The sequence below is a fragment of the Haliaeetus leucocephalus genome, unplaced genomic scaffold (assembly GCF_000737465.1).
Source record: "Haliaeetus leucocephalus isolate CR32 unplaced genomic scaffold, Haliaeetus_leucocephalus-4.0 Scaffold158, whole genome shotgun sequence".
Classification (NCBI taxonomy): Eukaryota; Metazoa; Chordata; class Aves; order Accipitriformes; family Accipitridae; genus Haliaeetus; species Haliaeetus leucocephalus.
Window position 1 is genome coordinate 1,909,794 of NW_010972594.1, and position 22,717 is coordinate 1,932,510.

The 22,717-nt window shown below is 36.7% G+C and overlaps 1 protein-coding gene across 1 annotated transcript in view; it reads right to left on the reverse strand.

Moving 5' to 3' along the window:
* Positions 1–522: 522 nt before the first annotated feature.
* COMMD10 (COMM domain containing 10) overlaps positions 523–22,717 on the reverse strand; it is a 114,464-nt gene continuing 92,269 nt past the window's right edge. Inside the window, exons 7-8 of the mRNA XM_010562359.1 lie at positions 1,201–1,260; positions 523–561 (exon numbers count right to left, since the gene is read on the reverse strand). Of these exons, the coding sequence (XP_010560661.1) occupies positions 523–561; positions 1,201–1,260 (99 nt within the window). The remainder of the gene's footprint in view (positions 562–1,200; positions 1,261–22,717) is intronic.

Consider the following 22,717-nt stretch of genomic DNA (forward strand, 5'->3'; position numbering starts at 1 on the left):
AGTTAAAATAGCCCAAACTAAACCAATTCATTTTTAAATTGTGAATTTATTTTGACAAATTTGAAATAAGCATTATCAATCATATGAATAACAATTCTAAATGATAGAGATTTTATTAGCAATGTATTTTTTTTACTACTTTTATATTCCTTTTATGTCTAAGAAATAGACTTGATTCCTGGTCCCTCACTAGTATGCAAATTTCTACCAGAATCAACTAACACACATAACAGGACAAAAAAAAAAAATTAAAATTCTGAAGCATGGTAGCATTCTTTTTTCTTTCTGCAAGTAAAATTATTCTTCACAATTGCTCAGAAAACAAGAGAAAGTCCATTAAAATCTTCAGACTCTTAACAAAAGGCTCTTGGCTAATGTTACTGGTCTAAAAAGGAGATAAGCCATATAATTTTACAGGAAGCAACCCACTGAATCCTTCAGCAAACACAGCTTGGCAAACTATCTTCAATTCAAAATAATGAGGTGGCAGGAGTGTGATGGAGAAATAAGTCTTCAAAAACATCACATAAGGGAATCCAGCTGTGCTTGTATAGTTTCCAGCTATTTAAAGGAACAAAAAAGAGAGAAAAAACTCCACTCATATAAAATGTTGTTTAGAAACATGCAAACAGAAAAAAAACACATTCCAATATCTTCAACTATGCATACTAAATCTATTCACATAGCAATAAAAAAAACCTGTACTCATGAATATTTGTTTTTACATGAAGCTATTAGAATTCATTGCTGCAGTCTAAATATTCAAATTTTAAAGAAACAGTTGTCTAAATACTGCCTTTTTACATGCACAGATGTTTTTCTGTGAATTTCCAATGCATAATAACAAGAAAAAAAAAATAATAGAGTTCATTTTGACTGGATTACGAGCCTGGCATTTCAACTGAAGACGTAACACAAAGATGCTCTTTCCAGAGAGCTCCTCATTGTTAATCATCAGCTACTGCTCTCGATCTAACTGCCAGGTATGCTTACAATGACCCAAGCCCTGTCTATGCCAAATCTGAATGCAAAGACTCTTCTTGAAAATGCTTTATGTGATCAAACAAATCCAACAGCCTTAATTAAAGTTGGATCCATTTTCGTTCCAGTTTCATTAGATTTAATTCATATAGGCAACACTTCCTGCTGAGCAGCATAAGGTGTTTACAAAGAAGCTATAGTATTGTAAAATCTACAGACCTTGTTATAGAACTCAAACAGCTCCTGATGACTAAATTCTACAAACACTTTCTTGAGGTTCTGTGAAGGAAAAAGGGGAAAAAAAGGAAGGAATAAGCATACTTTTTTTTCTTTTCTTTTTGGTATTAATTCCACTAATTCAGTATATGAGATTAAGCTACATGAAAGATAACAGTTGCAACAGTTAGTTTTCCCTCCATTCACTACAATGTCCCTCATACATACATAAGTCCACAGGCACATTTATTCTCCTGCTGCAAAGAATAATAATAAAATATTCTATGAAAATGATTTTGTTACCTTATTTTTAAGTCAGACAAAAATGAAAGATTACATTCATCTTTCTCAGCAGTCCATCTAAGATCTGGTAAATACCATTACACAATGACAAAGTCAGTACTGTATTTGATTGAACTTGCACAGCTATTAATGTACGGCATCAGCACAGAGCTAATACTTCCATTCATTAAACTAACAGCTATGATCTTAGCATGCTGACACCGCTATAAGCATCTATGCACAGATTCAGCCCAAGTTAAAAATTAACACAACAGCTTCAAAGCAGTGCTTAAACACTAAAAAAGCAAAGTAACACAACTGATGGAAACTACTGTGGATAAAACAGATGGTGGTAATAATTCTCTGCTTGTATGTGCTGATGTCTGTAGAGATGAGGGTTAAATTAAAATTTCTGTCCTGCCTAATTCGCTTGCATGAAACAGGTACTTTAACGCCTGCTACTTTCAATCACAGTGCAGATCTGTCCAGACGATTTCTAGTCTTATTCCTTCCACTTCGCTTTGTCACTTTACTACTTTTAAAATAAATTCCTAACTATTACTGCACATTCTCTGTGTTGTTGCTAGACTTTCCAAGGCTTGGAGGTATTCCTGAGGATAACAGCTGCACTTCCATAAGCACTAACAAGGCTCTGTGAAAACTGAATCTGTGGACACCTCTACTCACAAAATACTATCAGCTGAAATAATGTACACATGATAATTTTGTTTAACTGGTACTAACTTCATGTACCACTTAAGTTAGTAGAAAAACACTTATTTATCAATTCCGCTTAAATGAGCAGGGATACTTTTGCATACAGACAAGGCTGTGGGCCAGATTCTGTGTACTCTCATACCAATGCAAGTCTCGATTTAAGTCAGATAATGCTGCTGAATTTGGCGCACCAGCTGCACAAGAGCAGCAGAAGCCCTGGGAACTCAGGATAGGTACTGCCTGGTGCCTGCTCGTCAAAAGGAGTTGTAAGACACAGGAAAGGGATAAAATGACTGGGGCCAGCCTGTCTGGTGCAATTCCTCCTCCCCGCTCTGCAGAAAGAAGGATCCTTTCCAACAATTTCACGAAGGCTACAAAAGCCTAGAAAAGGACCAGTGATTTGCATGAGAGACCAATCTTCCCCCTCTGGGAAGGAACAATGCAATTCTGGGAATCATATGGTGAATACAAAATAAAACTTCCAGGACAGCAGCTCTCTTTGCCATGACTCCAGCTGATCCTCCCTCCAAAGAGCATAATGCCATGTCAAGGAAGTAAAAGCATTTTTAAAGGCTTTCTAACAGCTAAGAAACAAAGAGAAAGCAAACAAGTGGTTTCTTCAGAAAATAAAGGGGGTAGAGGAAAGAAAGATACACTAATAACAAATGGATCTACCATTTCAGCCTGGATGTTTGTTTGGCATTTGCCATTCCAGAAGGATTTTGGTGTTCGAATGGAAGGAAGTGAACTGAAAAGAGGAGGTTCAGAATAAAAGGAAGATATCATATATCTTAAAGTTTATCAGTCACAATGAATAGTCAGGATCATCTCTGGCATGGTGTCTGGCAGAAGAGCCTGCTGGATTTCAATACGACAGTTTTGCAATGCCTCCAGAGAGCGACAGTGGGTGCATAGCACCTCCAAGCACCAGATCTCATTTCTCTGAGCATTATGTCTCATTCAAGATGGGCATCTTCTAGTACTACTTCCGATCAGCAAGCAACATCAACTTTTCACACACACACACAAAAAGAAAATTAAACACTTGTCTTTCATATTTTCCTCTAACTATATTAATTACTGTAAGTTATAAGATATGCAAATGAAAAAAGTGTGGTCCTTTTAATTCAGGTTCTTTTTACACTAAAAAAAAAAATCACTGTTCTTTATGAACAGGCTGAGATCTCTCTTCCCATTATTATTTAATAATCACAGTCTGATAACTAAGACAAAATTTATGTTGCATTGTGGCAGGCAAATGTCTGCAGAGATCTAAAAGAAAGCATGCTGTGCCAGGCTGTGTTTCTGATCTGGGTGTGCAGGTGGGAGTGTCAATGGGAGAGAGGGTGTAACAACCTTTTATGAAACATGTTATTTATCTGCACTTAATCCTCTGCTAACACAGAATTGTTTCTGTGTGTAAAAACCTGGTACATCTACTACACCACTTCAGCAGAGAGCAGTGTGACAAAAAAATGTGCAGAAGTGTGGCACCAGTTAAAAATGTAATTTTTACAGTATTACATTTCTCACTAGTATGAGTCCCTTGAGAAGGGTGCCAAATGATCACTGTCATGTGATCAGGAGTTCCTGTAAAGACCACAAAAACATCATATCATAACTAGGTCCCTAAAAGAAAAAGCTACGTCTGAGCAGGCTGATGGCCCCCCATTTTTAGCTGAGTTATCAATTATTCACTTATTTGCTTTATTCTGTGTGAACACAAACAACTGTAATTAAAACAATGTGTCACAGGACTAGCTTACCATCTAGTTCTGTAATTACTCAGTCAAATAGTATTAAAAATTACTGTATAGATAGACTATTGACAGAGATTCCAGAGTAGGCAAACTCCTAATCTACTTTATGGAATTTTGCTCAGATAAGGATACAAAATTACAAACCGCAATAATTTTTTAGCCATAACTAAAACATAGGGTAAAAAAAAATCACTTTCAGCTTGCTGACTTAATTAAATGTCACTGTGTGCAGATAGAGTCTCAGCCTATTTATGAAAAGTGCAGCTAAGCTGCCTTCTTTTATTTGCACATACAGGTTTTCAGATGTTGTCTCCAACCTAGTATGTTTTTCCCAGAAGATAAATAAGAAAACAGTAACTTGCTGGATGTCTAACTTCTTTCTTCCTTCTATGAAGCATATCATTCTCTTTTCCTCTTTCCTGATAAATCTCCTCCCATTCCTTGCTTTCGCTCTACTCTTTCCCTCATTTCTGGCATCTCATTTTCTCCTTGCTGTTATCATCTTCATGTGAAAGAAAACTAAACAGAGTAACCAGAAAACTAAACTGAATTTATTCCCATTGTCACACTCAGCCACTCTAATACTTTTTCTAATTACATCCTAAACTTTGTTGTTGTGGCAGTAAAAGTCCTAGCTCATACTTCTAAGAGTTTTAGCCTTGAGGGTGACAGCTTCATAGCATCAGAGAAACATAACTGAAGATATTATTCTTATGAAGACAAAGAAATCTCTAAAATACCAAACATTCATTCTTTGGGCAGCTTTGAAAACTTGGAGACAGGCTTTTTGTCTGATTCAGTACCCATGAAGAGTGGCAGGGACAGCACTCGAGTCATATGCTCAATAAGCGTAGCTAAAGAGGTGATGTGCAGCATCTTCAGCTAAATGAAGTTGCTGTTAAGTTCAGTGTGCTCAACTCCCGTTAAATATGACAAAGCATTGCATTTACTACTGGAAAAGTCTGCATGAATTGCAGGTGTCGCCCAAGACAAATCTTTACATCACTCTGAATCCATCGTAAAGAATATGGTAATAAGTTTTCTGAAACGTACAGTTTAACATACTTGGCCCCATATCACCACTGAATGTATTTTTAAGTGTTAAAATTAAATTTTAGTGCCATTTTGCCTTTATAGATCTACATGGAATCTGATTTCATTCTACCTCTTCTCTCACTCCAGGGTTGTATCAATTTACAATTTACAGCCTCCTGAGAACTGTGAAATTCTAATAAATTTAACTGATTAGGGTTGTTTTCTCCCCTTACCTATCTTCTCATTTATTGTCTGGTATAATTTTGAAAAATGTAACAGCTTCTGCAGTCTCTAAAACAGCTGTTCAAAAACAAATTTCCTTGGGGGGTAGGGGGAGAGAAAGGAAAGGAAAATGAAAATAAAAACTTCCTGCTTCCAGTCAACATTAATATGCTATCCTATCCAAAACAGCCATTCTGAATGTATGGTTAATTTTACAAAATAGCCACAATCATTTCATATACACTTAGCTTACAACCACCAGAAAACAATTAGGCAAATTCTTAGCTGAACATGATCATCAGCAAAAAATGATGAAGATTCAACTACACAAGATGTAAATAGAGTCTCCATTTTCCCATTGCCTCAGCTAACAATTTATTTTAAACACTAATACCTTCTTGCTGCAAAATGTTTCTGTGGAAACCACACAAAAAAATGTCTTCTTAAAATACTTTGGAAAGCAGAGGCAAATTCCTGGTTATAATCAAAGGAATTGTTTTTGGTTTGCTTTTTGCGGGGTTTGGGGTTTTTAATCCAGTGCTCTAGATACTTCTTATTTTAATGTACTACTGCAAAAGGCTTTTTTACTAATGACAGAGTTTTGCAACCTTATTTATTGCCCAGCTGTATTCCACACATTTAACTCCCCCACCCCATGCATAAGCATAGAGCAAGGCACTAGGAGTTATAAATAAAAGGCAAACTTCTAGTTTTAAAGCTAACTTGAATATGAAAAATTGATATTGCTGTAATAGTTCTCAACTGCAAAGCTGTAACTACTTTTACAATGTTGCAAAATAAATGCCAAGTATTCTGAAGCAAGCAGATGGAGGGGCAGGCTGGTTTGTATATCTAAATGTCTACTGATAATGATAATGTTCTATGACTGAGCACATGTAAAAAATTACAGTATATTCAGTGAAGTTTGTTGACAGTAACTAGCTGAAGCAACAGATATCCCAGTGTCCATATTTTAATATAGCCTTTAACACTATCTTGAGCCACATCTCAATTAGGTTTAAGAGAAGAATATTTTCACATTTGCTTTCCATTCTCCAATTTATTCCTATTAGATATCCTTAAAATCTCAGATGTAATGAAGGATATGGATAATTAAACTAATCAGTTTATGGCCAAATTCAGATGCATTCCTAAACAGACCTCAGTTGATTCTTAGTAGCCTGCATTTCCCACTGGACCTATCAGTTTCTGTGCTACATCAATTCAGACTTCCTTTAAATTTCCTTGGACCTTGGAGAACTATGCATTCGCTTAGACACTTACAGATGGGAAGAGGGTCATAAGTTGTATCTCGCAGAATTTATCAGCAAGTTTAAGCTGCTTGGTCAGAAAGATTAATTGTAGCATGGTAAGAAAAGCAGATGTGTTAAAACAGACCAGCATTACTTAAAAGCACACCTGTTCCTTAACTCTTTTTACATAAGAGACAGCAATTAAGACTTTTTTATATTCTTACAGCAGTAGATGGATGTAATTCAGCTCAGAGATTCAGCAGAACACAGGGAGTTAAATACTGACTTATATATTCCTAATTACACTTCTTTCACATCATCAGAAAATGTGACCTTCAAACTTCATTCTTCTTCCAAGCTTATTTCCATTTGCAATACCAAATAATTATTTTTGTAGAGAAAAAAATGTGTGCCTTATGACTGAATAACATGCATCTTCAAGTCTCAGTGTGCAACTGTTACAAAAGAGAACATCTTTCATAATAACCCCCTCTTTCCCTGATTGATACGTTAACATTTAGTTTGCACATACACTGCATTCTACCTTTCAAATTTGCATTTCTTTTTCATATAAGCTTAAGAATTTCAAATTCCCTGTGGTATTTAGGGAGATCAAAATCAGCAACATACTGAGGATGTCTTTCCCTCCCTCTGCAATGTATTCATAAGCTCCCTATCCAAAGTTCTGTGTTGATTCCTGAGATCCAACAGCATGTTACTGGAAATTGATGGTTTGGAGTTACATACAGATAATCTTACTCCAGCAGATACAGGACCATCTAAGCATGTTTCATGGAAAGTCCCTAGAATAAATTCATTGCCCAGTCCGACAGTGAGCCAACAAACTCTGCAGGCATTTGGAGACATGCAGAAGACCTGACATGCTTCCAAACAGCAACAAAAACTGTCAGTCATTTCCATTTTCACTCCTCCTGTTCCCTTTCACCCTCATGAAAATATCCATTACTGGCTGGCTGAACTGGTGCAAAGCTACAGACAAGAAATGGGACACAACTACTAAAAAGACCACATAGGCTGGGAGGATTACAGTGCATTACAGGCAAACAGGCCCCTTTCTTCACAGTAGGGGAGAAAAAGGCTTTTAAAACTGACACAGTTGTCTGGAAACAAAGAACTACACTTTTCACCTTAATACACCTAATCAGAGTAAACACCATCTTGCTAAAAAAAAAGGGGAGACAGCAAAGCATTTTTTTTTTCCCAACAGCTGTATACAGGTGCAGGGCTCCTTTGCCTTGAATGTGCTAGGAATTTACATTCCTATAAATAACATTAGGTTGGTCGGTCTCTTAATGATACTTTTGCATGGGAAACCTCCCAAAACCAGAAATCTAGAGTTATAGGGTTGTCACTTCTGTGCAAAGATTATGTTTAATACACTTTTACAAAAATAACACAAGGAACAAACAGGATTTTGGGGGAAATAGGTGGTAAACGTGTATCAGTGCATGCCTATCACAAGAAATATTTAAAAGCAGGTCTTTTGTATTGATACCTCCCTGTATGTTCTACATACAGCAAATGGCTCATAGAAGATCTTTTGAAAGGCTGACTCCCTTCTATGCCTGTTCTGTATTTTGTACATACTGTCACATGCCCCTCCTCTCTTTGAAGACAACTCTACACATTACAAGTTCATTAATGACTCCTTACTAGTCTCCACACGGGAGATCAGTCACTAACAGCATAAAGCATCCATCTACACAAATGTGACATTGTAATTTCAGGATTCAATAGGAAAACTTGCAGGTATAATTCCCAAATACAGTATCCAGGAAAAGATGTGTTTGAAAATTGTTAGTTTCATTCACTAATAGGCTACCACACAATTACTAAGAATACCACTGATTAATCTAAGGAACACAGGTCCTAATAATGACAACTTTCCTATTTCATCTTTCACCTAGTTTTGCAAATTATACTGTGCTCCTAATACTGTAGAAAGCTCTCTGAAGAAGCAACCTCACTAAAAGTTTAAAACAAATATACTCTTTCTTCCTACTGAATTGCACTGTATCACATATGGAAAAAAAGAGTCTCTGGGAAAGCACATACACACTAATTGTTGCATATTGCTTATACAGTGTACAGTCTGTAGCTGTCAGAATACAACTTTCTTCTTTAGTCAGAATGCTACTTTGACGACTAAATAATTTTACTCCTGAGAAGAAATTAAATTCTTTCATCTTCCATGTTTTGGTACAGCTCATTTGACACAGAAATTATGATATAAAAAAAAATCAAGTTCATGAACACTGCAAGGAAAAACAGGGAGTTACAACTCTATGTTTCATTTATTTCAGCCAGGGTTATTACGTAAGTCTTCAAACACCATGAAGACCAGTGAGTTCACATTTCTATTCTAAAGATAACTCACACCAAGACTGACACAATAGTCTTACATTCACCTTGAATGATAAGGAATTCACTTTTCTTCTTATGCTTGTACTCACAGAGAACTACTGCTGAAGAAACAGAGCCCAGCAGTAAGCATGCTGGCTCCAGAAATGCTTTCAAGCTTTTCTGACCTCATGTGTTCGCTGGATTTAATCACAGCCAAATTCATTTTTTACAAACTACACATGAACAAGATGTCATGTAGGCATGGTTATAAAATATTTCCATTATTGTACTCGGAAAATAATCCAGTTCTAGGAAGCTAAGAGAACTGAGTGTAAACTGTAAGGGCAACATTAGCCTAGCATTAGCATCTGAAAACTCAAGATTATGGACTCAAATGGCAAACACTGCAACTTAGATAAGTATCTTAAAACAGTGAAGCTCAGCCCTACAGCATCGAAGGCAGACTGAGACAGATCTGTATGTAGATATACAGTGGTCAAAACCTTCTACAGCAAGGAGACCAGCTCAACAACATGCACAGAATGTTTCAGAGAGCTTCTCACACAGCTTGCTTGTAGCTCATGTGATTAACATGGAGTTGTAAATCCTTTATGTTCAAATCAGATAACACATCTAATGTTGAGTCTGAAGAAAGCTGGACTTAGAGAAGGCTCAAGTTGTGACCCAAACTGCTCAGGAAGCCACCTTTTTGGTCTGAACTAAAAGCCAGACAAAACCTCCTCTGTCCAGGGGCAGAAACTTGGGTTATTGTAGTCTGCATCCACATCTAGAGCAACTGCTCCAGCAGAAATTTTGTATGATGTAGCCATGCAGATGTGTAACACTTTAAGAAGATTTTAGAAGAATGGAGGAAGCTGGCATCTTTTTGTAGTGTTAGCTTCTGAGCCTACCGGGTTCAATAAGATACTGCAACACTGCATTGTTTTACCACGGAAGGCCTTTCTTCACCACCAGAAAACCTGAAACTATCTACTGTTTCTACTGAGGCACAAGAAAAGAGGCTGGCTAAAAGATGCCAGCAGTGAGAGGAAAGATCTAAGGAAGCTCAGATCCACATGAAATCAATGTAACTGATGTGAAAATACCCCTTCTAAAAAATCTGCACAAATATTTACAAAATGTCAAGATCAGATAATTTGTAAATTCATCCTTTTGTTTGGGATGGGTCACTCAGAGCATCACCAATTTGGATTTTGTTAGGCTGACAAGCAAAGATAAAATGTTTGGGTTTTTTTCTGTGCTAAAAGGGTGTCAGCAAGCATATCTCTGATCTCCAGCAGGCAAATTGCTCCAGCAGCTAGCAACTGGGTGCTTGTACACAAGCCTCAGCTGCTGAAAGAGACTGGATAGCCATGCGGGAGTGAGGGGTGTTAACTAGCAGTCTAGTCCCCAGCAGGATCAAAGACACAGCTCTTATGGAATAAGATTGTTTGTGAAGTAGCTTTCCTTTTTTTGTAAAAGTAGATTTTTTTGTAAAGTAGATTTCCTTTTTTTCTTTTTTTATTAGGAAGTCACCTACTATTTTTACTGTATTCTAAGAAATAGAACAGACGTACAGCTTTTGCTACAATACTCACAGTTTACAAATAAATGCCAGACTTCTAGCCAGTATCTCTTCCTCACCAGAAGCAACTAGCAAGGCCTTGAACTTGGGCCACCTGTTTGGATCAAGGACATACTGATGTTGGAGTGTGATGAAGAAGACATCATCACGCTGACACAAGCAAACATCAACATTTCTCAGGCAATGTGGCACAGTGCAAAAGTGGAACAGGTCTTTAAAAGCAAAGTTTCTTAAATTACACAAAAAAGGTCTTCCTTTTTACAAGGATTAAAAAAAAAAAAAGACTGGGTGGTCTTTTCTGATTATGCCTCTGCAAAATTAAGAAGAATGTGGAAACAACCACTTATTAGGAAGCAATCCACCACCAACTTTTCTTTCTCAGTTTGTCGCTGAAGGTTACACAAGTTCTAATGATGCAAAAATGAGCTATTCTGGATTTTACACAATGTAATTTCAGTGATCTTCTTGCTTTGTTACTTTTGCTGAAAAGTTATTTAAAGCTTGATGCAGTGGTGCAAAGTGGATTCTCACTGCTTACAAAGAAAACTGGACAGAGTGCTAAGGACAGAAAATACTACAAGTATCGTGTAAGTGTTTTCACAGACAGTGAAGATGAAATAAACCACTCATCCACAGTTTCCTTCAAAGCCAGAATATGAACATTAAGTATACAGGTAATACCCTCTCAGGGAAGAAAAAAACCCAACTTTTGGCCAACATAAGCAATTTGAAAGAAAGTATCAAATCCCTTTTTATTTTCTTCAAGTCTGTGTGCTATCAAATTACAGTTCATACAGGTTGCTTTAAAAGAGAGTGAGCAACGTGAAGGAATACACTACTAGATTTGGATTATTCTACAGATGGCTGGAGTACAATGCAGTACTCAGGCTGGCTCCAACAGTCTCAATGAATATCAAAACAAAGATACTTTTTATGTTTTTCTCTCAAAATGAATCCATTTAGCTCCAAATTAATTACATTTTTCTCTTTCCAGCCAGCACTGCATGATGCAAACCTAAAATGCTAAAGCAAAGAATAAAAAGTGGTATTATATGGTGTAATCTTTTCATAAAGATAGACATGAAATTAATATTGAAACTATGCTTAATGCTTTTCAGGTTTTTACCTTTTTAACATACATGTTCTTCAAAGGGAAAAAAGGAAAAGTAAGGTGTTACAGGTCAGTTTGCAAATGCTATTTTTTCTGTATGAACAATTTTATAAACTGCTGTTTAAATCCATGTTAAAGATACTAAGTCACTTCTTCAAAAAAAATACTAAAAGCTTATGATTTGTTTAATGACTTGTCTGCACTGATTGTAACACAGGTTAAAAGTGTAATATATGAGTTAGTCATTGATATTTAGATTTGCAGTCTAAGAAGTTTTGAGACTTTTAAAGTAACCTAACATGTTTCCAGATTTTTCTTACATCTCCTCTTATACATGGAGAGAATGCTAAGAAGTATTTACTGACTACCAAAGGTTTTTAAATTTAAAAGAAAAATAAATACAGGAAGTGGTTTAAAATATTTTCTCTTGAAAGAGTATTTATATGCTACTATGGAAAGGAATTTAACACAACTTTTCTCCTCATTTTAGTCACAAAAAGGTTTTCAAGATGCATACTGTTCCCCACAACATTCTCACCTCTAAATAGGAGAGATACAGATTTGACGGATGGACTGGTAGGTGGGTAAGGAATTGGCTGGATGGCAGCACCCAAAGAGTTACAATCAATGGCTCAAGGTCCAAGTGGAAACCACTAATGAGTGGTATCCCTCAAAGGTCTGCACCAGGACCACTATTATTTAATATCTTCATTATTGTCTTCATTAATGCCGCAAATAGTGGGATTGAGTGCACCCTCAGAAAGTCTGTGGATGACACCAAGCTCTGTGGTGCAGCTGATTAGCTAGAAGGAAGGGATGCCATTCAGAGGGACCTGGACAGGCTTGAGGACTGGGCCCATGCGAACCTCATGAAGTTCAACAAGGCCAAGTGCAAGGTCCTGCTCCTGTATTGGGGCATCAATACAGACTGGAGGATGAAGGGATTGAGAGCAGCCCTGTGAAGAAGGACTTGGGGGGTACTGGTGGATGAAAAATTGGATGCGAGGCAGCAATGTGCACTTGCAGCCCAAAAAGCCAATCGCATCCTGGGCTGCATCAAAAGAAGTGTGGCCAGCAGGTTGAAGTAGGGGGTTCTCCCACTCTACTCTGCTCTGGTGAGACCCCACCTGGAGTACTGCTTCCAGCTCTGGGGTCCCCAGTACAAGAAAGACATGGACCTGTTGGAGTGGGTCCAGAGGAGGGCCACAAAAATGATCAGAGGGACGGAACACCTCTCCTATAAGGAAAGGCTGAGAGAGTTGGGGTTGTTCAGCCTGGAGAAGGGAAGGCTCCAGTGAGACCTTATTGCAGCTGTTCAGTACTTAAAGGAGGCTTATATGAAAGATGGGGACAGACTTTTTAGTAGGGCCTGTAGTGACAGGACAAAGGGTAATGGTTTTAAACTAAAAGAAGGTAGATTTAGACTAGATAGAGGAAGAAATTTTTTATGGTGAGGGTAGTGAAATACTGGAACAGGTTGCCCAGGGAGGTTGTAGACGCCCCATCCCTGGAAACATTCAAGGTCAGGCTGGACAGGGCTCTAAGCAATGCAATCTATTGATAGATGTCCCTGCCCATTGCAGGGGAGTTGGACTAGGTGATCTTTAAAGGTTCCTTCCAACCCAAGCCATTCTATGATACAAAGATACATGTCTTAACATGGGACACTATTTTACAGACAAAAATACATTTTAGTACTTGTACTACAATATTCAGACAAATTAGAATGATGTCAGTTAATACTGAAATAGCTTGGGTTTAATACTGACTTCAAAAATACTCAAGTCCAGAACAGCTCGATCTTCTCTTCTTAAGTAATGAGGTAATGGTAAAGAGAACAATGAAGAATGATATGCAGGTATGGTAGGTTATAAAAAATCTGATTTCTAACCTGACATAATGTCACATACAATGTTATACATATAAATGCAGTTTTTACATAGACTAGGGACTTTAGCTTAAAGAGGGAAAGAAGAATATGATGGTGAAGAGTACTACCAGGGAACTGTTAATAGTTGTTTCCCCACTGGCTAAATGGGGACTGTTAAGTCTGTCTTTCCTGTATACAACAGAAATATTTTCCAACAATTTCAGGGAAAACGTACCTATCTTGAACACACTGTACATTCTCCCATATTCTCGGTTGTTATACACCTTCAGGGTATGACTATCCATGTACAGTAAATTGCTTTGTCTTTAATCTTCATGATTCACCTATTCTTCTATCTAAAGCAAGATTCTGTGTTTTTTGCACTGTTTTCCTAAGAAAAATGAGGAAGTAAGGATGACTGAACTATCTCAAGTTCAAATTAAGCATACATCAGAGACAAAATGGAGACTCTAGACTTCCTATTTCCTCCTATTTAGTACCAAGTCAGTCCTCTAGTTGCATTCAATGTGTAAAACTGTGCACCAATTGGCAGAAAAATGAACTGGGAAAACAAATGCTTGACAGATGAACTGATGAACCAGAAAGATAACCTCATTAACCTGGTCAGGTAGTCAGCTGAGGCCTCAGGGTGACAGCAGTCTTATGAAAAAGCATATTACGAGTATCTGCGCTCTCTTACTGGTGAGTGACAGAATTAACAGTTGAACAGACACTAAAGGGAGATATCATTAGATTCCAGGCATGAGAAAAATTTTGTGACTGCTGAAAAGAGAGTAATTCCACAGCCCTATGCAGAGGAAAGAACTACCAAAATTGCAAACCAGTTGTTTTAATGGAACAAATAGTTGTTTTAATGAGAACAAATAGTCCAATATGCTTGGGACCATTATTTTAAAAGGATTAAATCACTATTGTGTAGGAGAATCAATTCTATTTGGATTGTTTTGTTTATCTTGGAGATAAACAGATTAACTTGTCTGCAACCATAAACTAGCCAGAACTCTGGTGGTCAGGCAAAGGCAGTGTGGGATCAGAAGGTGTCTAAGAAATACGTAGATCCAACAGTTCATTTGACAGTTGGCAATCCAGTTCTCAAACTGATAAATGTAGTACTTGGTTTTTTGTGGCATTGGTTTTGCTAAGGATGCAGCCTACAGAGATACTAAAATCTAAAATGTTAGAACACAGCCTGAGATTGCAAGGGGAAGGACCAACTGAATAAACTGCATCTCTATATCAGCAAGAACTTTGGTAAATACACAAAGTCAGTTTTTGAATTTAAACTGTTTCTCCAGGAATTGTCCACGTTTTCTGTGTGTTGGAAGTATTGAAATGTGAAAGTAAACACATGGGAGGTCAAAAACTCCAAGCCATTCAACAATAACCATGGTTGGTACAGCAATGAATGAAAACTTTTTGATACTGAATATCCAGAAGATCCTCTATTGAAGATCCATTCCATTCCTTTTTTCTTTGAGAACTAAAACTTCTCCTTCTGAAATACATCCTTCGATAGTTCTACATGTAAGACAAGAAACTTCTTGTCTTAAAACATATCCCATTGTATGAGGAAGAGAAGAGAGCATTTATCTCTGTTAGCAAGAACACAGCCATCAGGCAGAGTCAAGTGATTCTCCTCTGCTCGGCACTCGTGAGGCTTCATCTGAGACACTGCATCCAGTCTTGCACACCCCCAGTACTGGATAGATGTTAAGAAAGTGGAGGCAGTTCAGCATCATCTGGATGGTTATCATCTGGATGCACCACATGTGAGGAGATACTAGGACAAGTTGGGTTTGCTTAGTTTGAAACAGGGTTAAGAATGGGGAATCTAACTGCAATCCTATCTGTAACAGTTTCAGCATTAAATTGTACCTCTGTGACAGGTGATTTTAGTTTATCTTGTTAAAGATTACAGATCTTATCTGTTTAGAGACGCCACCTCATACAAAGAACGATTTTGGTAATAAATAACAACCATCCCTTAGCTGAAGAGTTGATAAAGAATGCACTTTCAATCCATCCATGAGGATTCAATTTCTCTGAATTTTTTTCACAGAGAGTTGACCCAAATGAAATCCCTAGAAGTTGGCAATCACACCTTTTAGATGGCCACTATTCTTCACTCTTAGAAGACATGGAACGGGATGTACATCGAACAAGTAATCTCAACAGATATTGGCTGATCAGCAGTGACAGTAGGCAGAAAATGATCTAGATAACTTGGTAGTAGGCCAGTAAAATTCACAAGGGACAAGGCTGTTGAATGGTCAATCTTGGGATCCAAAGACTTTCCTGACCTCTTGCTTGTCTATCACCACCAGTTTAAAAGTGCTGCAACTGGAGTCTGATTAATGATTTTTAAACAATGCAAAAGTGTACCAGCACAATCTCCAATAGCTCTGAAACTTTAAAAAGAGTATAAAACATCCATAAAGAGCAAGACTGAATAGGTGATGCTAGGACTGAATACCCAAAGGGTTCGGAGCTCTTGGATAAAAAATTGTCGCTATTAGTCAGTTACCCCTCTAGATACTACTATTCAGAGCATCACCTAGCCAATAGTGCTCTTGGTGTAGAATCAAAATGCTATGGTCAGATAATACAAGGCGCTAGATTCACTTCAACTGTTAAAATGTGTTTAATAGAAAGTCAACAGGTTAATTTTGCATTAGTGGTTGCATAGCCCATTCTCTCAGAATAAAGACAGCATAAAAACACAAGGCTGGCATAAACTCTGTATTAGTTGCATATATTCTAGATAATGTGACAGAATGGCAATCATGTACCCAACAGTACAACTATTCTGTGAGCAATCTGGTTAGTGCAGAGATACAGTACTATGATTGTGAAATCATGCCTAGACTCCATGGCGTAAACTTAATTGTGAAACCATGGCATTAGACTTAATTTCTTCTCCAGGTACTGACTGGCTGTGAATTGAACTGAAGACGCTATTTACAGGCCAGTATGGCAAATTTCCAAGCAAACAAGAGAATGAAGAAGTGAAGATAACTATCAAAATGGGGCTGTAAATTACCATGCTGAAAGCTCTTACCCAAAAGCTCCCTGGAATTTTTCACTACTGTGAAGCCATACCACAAGGAATCTCTTAGGGCATTATTCAGATAATAATAATAATAATAATAGTTACTAGAAAATGCTGCATTTTCTACACTTCTGTTTAATGCAGCATGGCATCATCTCCTTAGCAGCTGCATTTTCCTATATAATGCATTCTGCTAACACTGTGTTTACAGAAACCAAGACACATTAAACACTGTCAGAGATCCACATTCAAAACCTACACAAATTAATGAAATTTTAAGACAATTTACACTGGCTACTTCATAAAATCCCAGCATCCCACTGCTTCTAGCTGCTGAGTACATAAAGCTCCTACATTCTCGCCAGCTGAATGACTACAGTTGAAAGCACAAAATAATACAAGAATTTTAAAACAAAATATAGCTTTGTCACAAATCCTGTTTTCCACCCTGACCACAGGGGTTTAAATATGCAATGTTTTCATAGTCTAGAAAATGTGTGAGATAACTCTGACTGAGGATTACAAAGAAAGTAATTAGTTCATGCAGATCAATTCAGAAATTGATGTAGACGTTGGAAAAGACTGACCTCAGGATCAAGAGACTGCAACAGCAGGTGCTGTCCAGCCCTGCTATCACTCTGTGTTCTAGGAGCCAGAAGGAAAAGATAGTCCTTCCTTCACCATCCCTGTAATTCCCAGTTAGGTGATACCTGGCCTTCGATAACAGCCTCTCCCTGTATTTCTAGATTACCACATTGGCAGCTGTGTGAAATGAGGTAGGGGGTCTCAGTCATAACCCACACCATGCAGAAAAAAAGCAATCGAAGTTTGCATGTTTTATTGGTCTAAACACTTAACCAGTGAGAGATAAACTACTCACTCATCCAAAGAGGTAGCCAAGACAGAGTCTTAGTACAGGAAACAAACACTGTTCTTCCACATGCGTGTTTGAAGAGCAGGGCATAAAGAGAAGCGTAGTCTTGTTATGCATTAGGAACAACAGAACTGCAAAATAACAATGTATAATACAGGAAAGGCGGAACAGAGACCTTTCTTACAGCCAGAAAAGCTTACTGCTTTCCTTATTGCAAGGTCCTGACAATGGCAGATACCACCAGCAGAATTTTTCTACTTCTGAAAAGGAATTTTGATGGACTATGGTCATAGACCAACATAAATCCATATATTAAAAAAATATACCCACAATCAGCTTATTGCTACTGAATAAGGATTTGACCAGAGTGGTTCACTAGTACCATAGAGAAATTAAAAAAAAAAGATTTTCAGAAAAGTTAAATACAGATGTTATGTTTTGCTGTGATAAAAACTTTCTGCTCCATCAGTACAATAAATTTATTTAATGCCTTCAACTAAATAAACAAATTCTAAAATCCATAAATCTCTCATTCACTTGATGTTAAAGTCTCAAAGTATGCCCAATATTTTTGCCAGTATAGCTACTTTTCAGTGAACTGCAGTGAACGCTGTATTATTTGGGCTTTTTTGTAGCTGCTTTTCAGTGAATTGCAGTGAACATAGTATTATTTGGGCTTTTTAATTTCTTTCTTTTTTGGTCCCCTATCAGGAAGCCTATTCATGCTGTATCAGAAATGGTTCCTTCCACACTACTGTAATGTAGAAAATCTAATATCAGTGGAAAAAACTTGTTCTAAAACCTGCGGGTAAATAGTAGGTGCATATATGCAGCACTCGTTATTTAAAATCTTGTATTCTGTCCTTTTAAACATTTTTTCAATTCAAGCTCTTATGGAGGAAAAAGGCACCTGAAATAAGTAAATTTTAGAGATTTTTCTTTTTAACAAAAATGAAAGGTGCTCATGGGCATACACACTTTACGTAAATGCTTAGCACCAAAGAACTTTATTATGGTTTAGATAATTTCAGTGGATGAAAGGGAGGAATGGAACAGGAGAAAAGTAAGAGCTTTTAATGTACGCATTGAATTAATCCTACATCAGTGTAGATTAAAAGAGCAACAGTGGTAAATATATATTTGAGCTTTCCAGGATCCCTGAGAATTTACCAAATATATACTACCTTTGTTCACAGGTTTGCATGTCATCTACAGCACAGCATGAGATTAGATTGGCTCTACAGCCTAATGCTTTCTTGATACATTTACCTAGCCACAGCTCTGATGTTCAGTTCTCGCTTTCACTGAAAGATGAAATGGCTTGCACACGCTTCTGCTGACTTCATTTTCCTCTTGATCCTCAACACTAAAAGCTGAAGTTTTAAAAGTGGTACTTCTGAAAAAGCTTAGGAGACTGTAAGAGTGGTAACTTGCCTCATACATAATTTCGTAGCAGCAATTTATATTTTTTTATTAGGAGTAAAGTGCAGATTTGTATAAATGAGTGGTAAATTCAGTTCCCTCATGTTGCAGTGAAGAGCAGTAACAGCTTGACTCTTGAGATATTTTTATTTATTTTCAATCCAAGCTTGGACATGTTTTGCATGAGAGATGATTTGAATTTCTACACTACCTAGGTTCTACTTTCATACTCATATAGAAAATATATAAATCACACAAAGTAATGTTTTCTTGTGGCCCTCTATATACACTTCTACAAAAAAAAAAAGACACACCTACAATAGAAAAATGTTTCTATCAAAGAATTAAAAGTCTGAAATTTCATTTGAAAATTACTTGTTTTTCATAAAATCCAATTAATTAACAAGCAGGTTTTAGGCAAATCCATCTGTCCATTCCAAAAGACAATTAATAGCTTTGCCCAGAATATTAAATCTTACATGACCACAGAAGTACTGACACTTAATTCAATACTGTACCATCTTGCTAGAGGGGAAGAGCAGCTCTTTTGTAAACCCTATTAAAAATGTATGAGATTTTTTTTATTTTGGAAAATTTAATTTTTTAATCCATAACCCTTAAACGTCATGCACATTAAAAACCAACATGCATTCTAAACAAAGCAGGTCAAAACCAGGCAGCATATATTAATAACAATGGGGCTATTAGCATGGAATCAGAATGCCAGTCTTAACATGAGTAGGTGACATGTCTGTACAGTGAGCTAACTGACAATATGAATTTTCTCAATATGCAAATCTTTTGCCCCAAACTACTTCTGTGGCAATTGTGACGCACACATTTTATGCAGCCATGAGAAAACAAGTAAGTGGCATTATTTTTAAAATACATGCCTTTATCTGTTTTTGCCCAAGAAGAAGAACTGGCAGAGGACAGAAAAATAAATTCAATAGGGAAAAAATTATGATTAAAGAAATCTAAGATACAAAATGCAATTTTTTCCTGTGTTAAAGCTGACTTCACAAGAGACTTTAAAGCACATCATAGGAATATCTAGCATCGCCATGGAAGTCAGAGATACAAACTTGGAGAAGGAAGCTATTTTCTGTTGCAATACCACAAAATCAAAGGATCTAGAAAACACAGGCATATTTAACGCTAGACTCCACTCCTAATCCAAGGAGATCCCAAAGCCGCAGTCATACTCCCTTTAAAAACTTACTTCTCAAACTTGAAAGCACCTCAACACTGCAGAAAGAAGTACCTTTTGTCACACTCTGCTATCCATAACTTCAACTCCATTTATATTCCATCAATTTCAATCAGTAACCTCTCGTCAGACTTTCTCTTCTCCCTTCATCTGTTTGCAGGTAAGTACTTCAAACACTTTGGGATTGTTGTCAAAGCTCCTTGAAACTGCTTCTTGAAACAGGGTGTCTGGCCTTCAGAAGTCATCAACCATTAATTCATTTTTAACAAATCTAACTACAGTATGGAAAGAACCCTTGCATGTGTGTCTGTTTAACTGACAAAATAAGCTTAGAAATACACTCTTCATCACTGCAATTTTTGTTTTGCATTAAAGTAATAGACCCAGCTGTCCCTTCAGTTTATTTCTACCACAAAACACAAAGCCTGGTGAATTCTCAAGCAAGTCACACAATGGATGAAACACCAGTAATTATGGAACAAAGATGCAGAAAGAGAAAGGTAACGGAAACAAGTAAGCAAAGCTTCCCTTAAAAGATAATTAGCTTTCCAGCTAAAAAAAAAAAAAAAAAAAAATCTCATTTTCAGATTTCTTCTGTTTCACTGTCAACAGTCTGAAACCAATGACTTTAGAGGTAGCAGTGTATATACATCCCTATCAGACAACCTCCCAGACTCCAGCTGGATTTCTTGAGCCTCAAGTGGGTTTATCTGTCTAATAATCCTCCGTAGACCTCTAATCAGAAGCTTGTCGCATCTTCCCTTAAGCCCAAGTAGAATGTTTGCAACCACATTTTTGGGCAAGGCTTTCCAAAGGACTACTACTTCTTATGTAAATGAATCAATACTTCAGCTCTAATTAAAAAAAAAAACACATCCTGACATATCAGCTCCTTTTATAAAGTTAGTATGAGTCAATGACAGTTGTATTGCTAATCTCAGTAAATGCCTTCCCTCCATCTGTTAATTGTCATACTATTGTCAAATTGAGGGGAATATATTAAGATGCTACTTAAAGGTTATCCTACATTTTATCCACTGAGCTTTAGAAAGACGTATTTTATAATGCAGTAATAGGGGATTTGCTTCAACTCCCAAAGCACCTTATCCACTAGTTCAGTTTTTCTCCACCTGTAGTACAGCTTCTCTATACTGAAGAATCCAATTTTCTCTCTACATGTAGAACTCATGATTTGGGAGACTTTCGGTTCCTTTCAGAAAATAGAAGATGCTTAACTCCAAAAATAGGCAAAATATGACTTTAGAATGGAAATGAACTTTAGAAAAGCATGATTTCCTGTTTTTTTAGTTGTAATCAATACACAATTATTAAAAGTAAGAATCACATGTTGATTCTGAAAAAAGAATTTTGAGGGTGTTATTATTATGAAATTACGTTGGTAATGAAATGGAATTACTGCTCACCATCAACCACCTTGCAAATATCCATTCTTTTTTTATTTATTTTTTTCAACACCTGGATAATTCCTTCAATTTTGCATTCCCATTCCTAAAGCCAAACCCCCTTTTTTGACAAAGAGGTTGTTGTCCTTTATAGTTAGGAATTTCAGAACATTACATTATTTTTAAGTAAACACAATTACAAAGTACAGTACCTGATTCAATTACAGTTTCTTCAGAGTAAATACGTATTATTTCTTTTACACTTCCACTTTGCAAATGTATGAACCCAATGATTCCTTTTTCTATCAAATAATGGATAATAATAAATGTGTTAACTATTAATAAACATTACTTATTATTAAATTTATAGTAAAAATACTAAATTTAAGTAGCAGCAGGACTAACTACTAAAAATCAGTCAGACTGCAAAAAGGATGTAATTATTTTTCTTGCTGCCAAAGCGCCAACTCTATCTCTAGATAGTAAAATATTCTTCCTTCCTCGTGCAAAACTCCTATGAAGGTTATCACTTCAATGCATCTGCTTAGTTTCTTATTTCATAAAAATGTAGCCTGTTGCCCTACTGTAGAAACCTCCCAGCAACGTGCTACAAAAGACTAGACTCTGCCTAAACATAACATAACATAACATAACCTAACACAACACAACACAACACAACATAACAACATAACATATCTTGAGTTTGAAGGGACCCATAAGGATCATCAAGTCCAACTCCCAAATTAATGTAATGTTGGCCAACTGCTACTGCATTGCCAGCTTTCTTCTGTCATAATACCCCTTGCAAGTTACCACTCCAATACGCTTCAAAAGTTCGTATGTCTTTAGGTGACAGCGTATTAGATTAACACAAAAAGGATTTCCATCTAGCCAAATCTGGTAATGACTTGCAATAGTTGCCAACTGTTTTATCAGCTTCTGTTAAAAGAACAGCTGATTTCTATGTATATACAACTGGTTAGAGCTGCACAATTCAAAACAGTTCAGCTGACATTTTTATCCGTAAGAGTAAACTGGGTAATGTGAGTAAACTTCTCAAATCTGTGAAGAATGCAGATTTTTTGGTAGAATGTAGATGTTACATTCTCATAATAGCTTAGTGTCTTCTAATCACTACAAAGCTGATACACTATGACATGATAGGAAGTAGTGTCACCTAGCCACCCTAAAACTGAACGTACCACAGATTGTTTTTCTTTCCTCTACCAAAACTTCAGAGAGAAATTTTTCAATAACAAAGCAAGTAAATTCATATGTATTGAAAGCAAAATAAAAGTATTTAATCCAAAATATTGTTTATAGCACACAGAGCATTAGTACC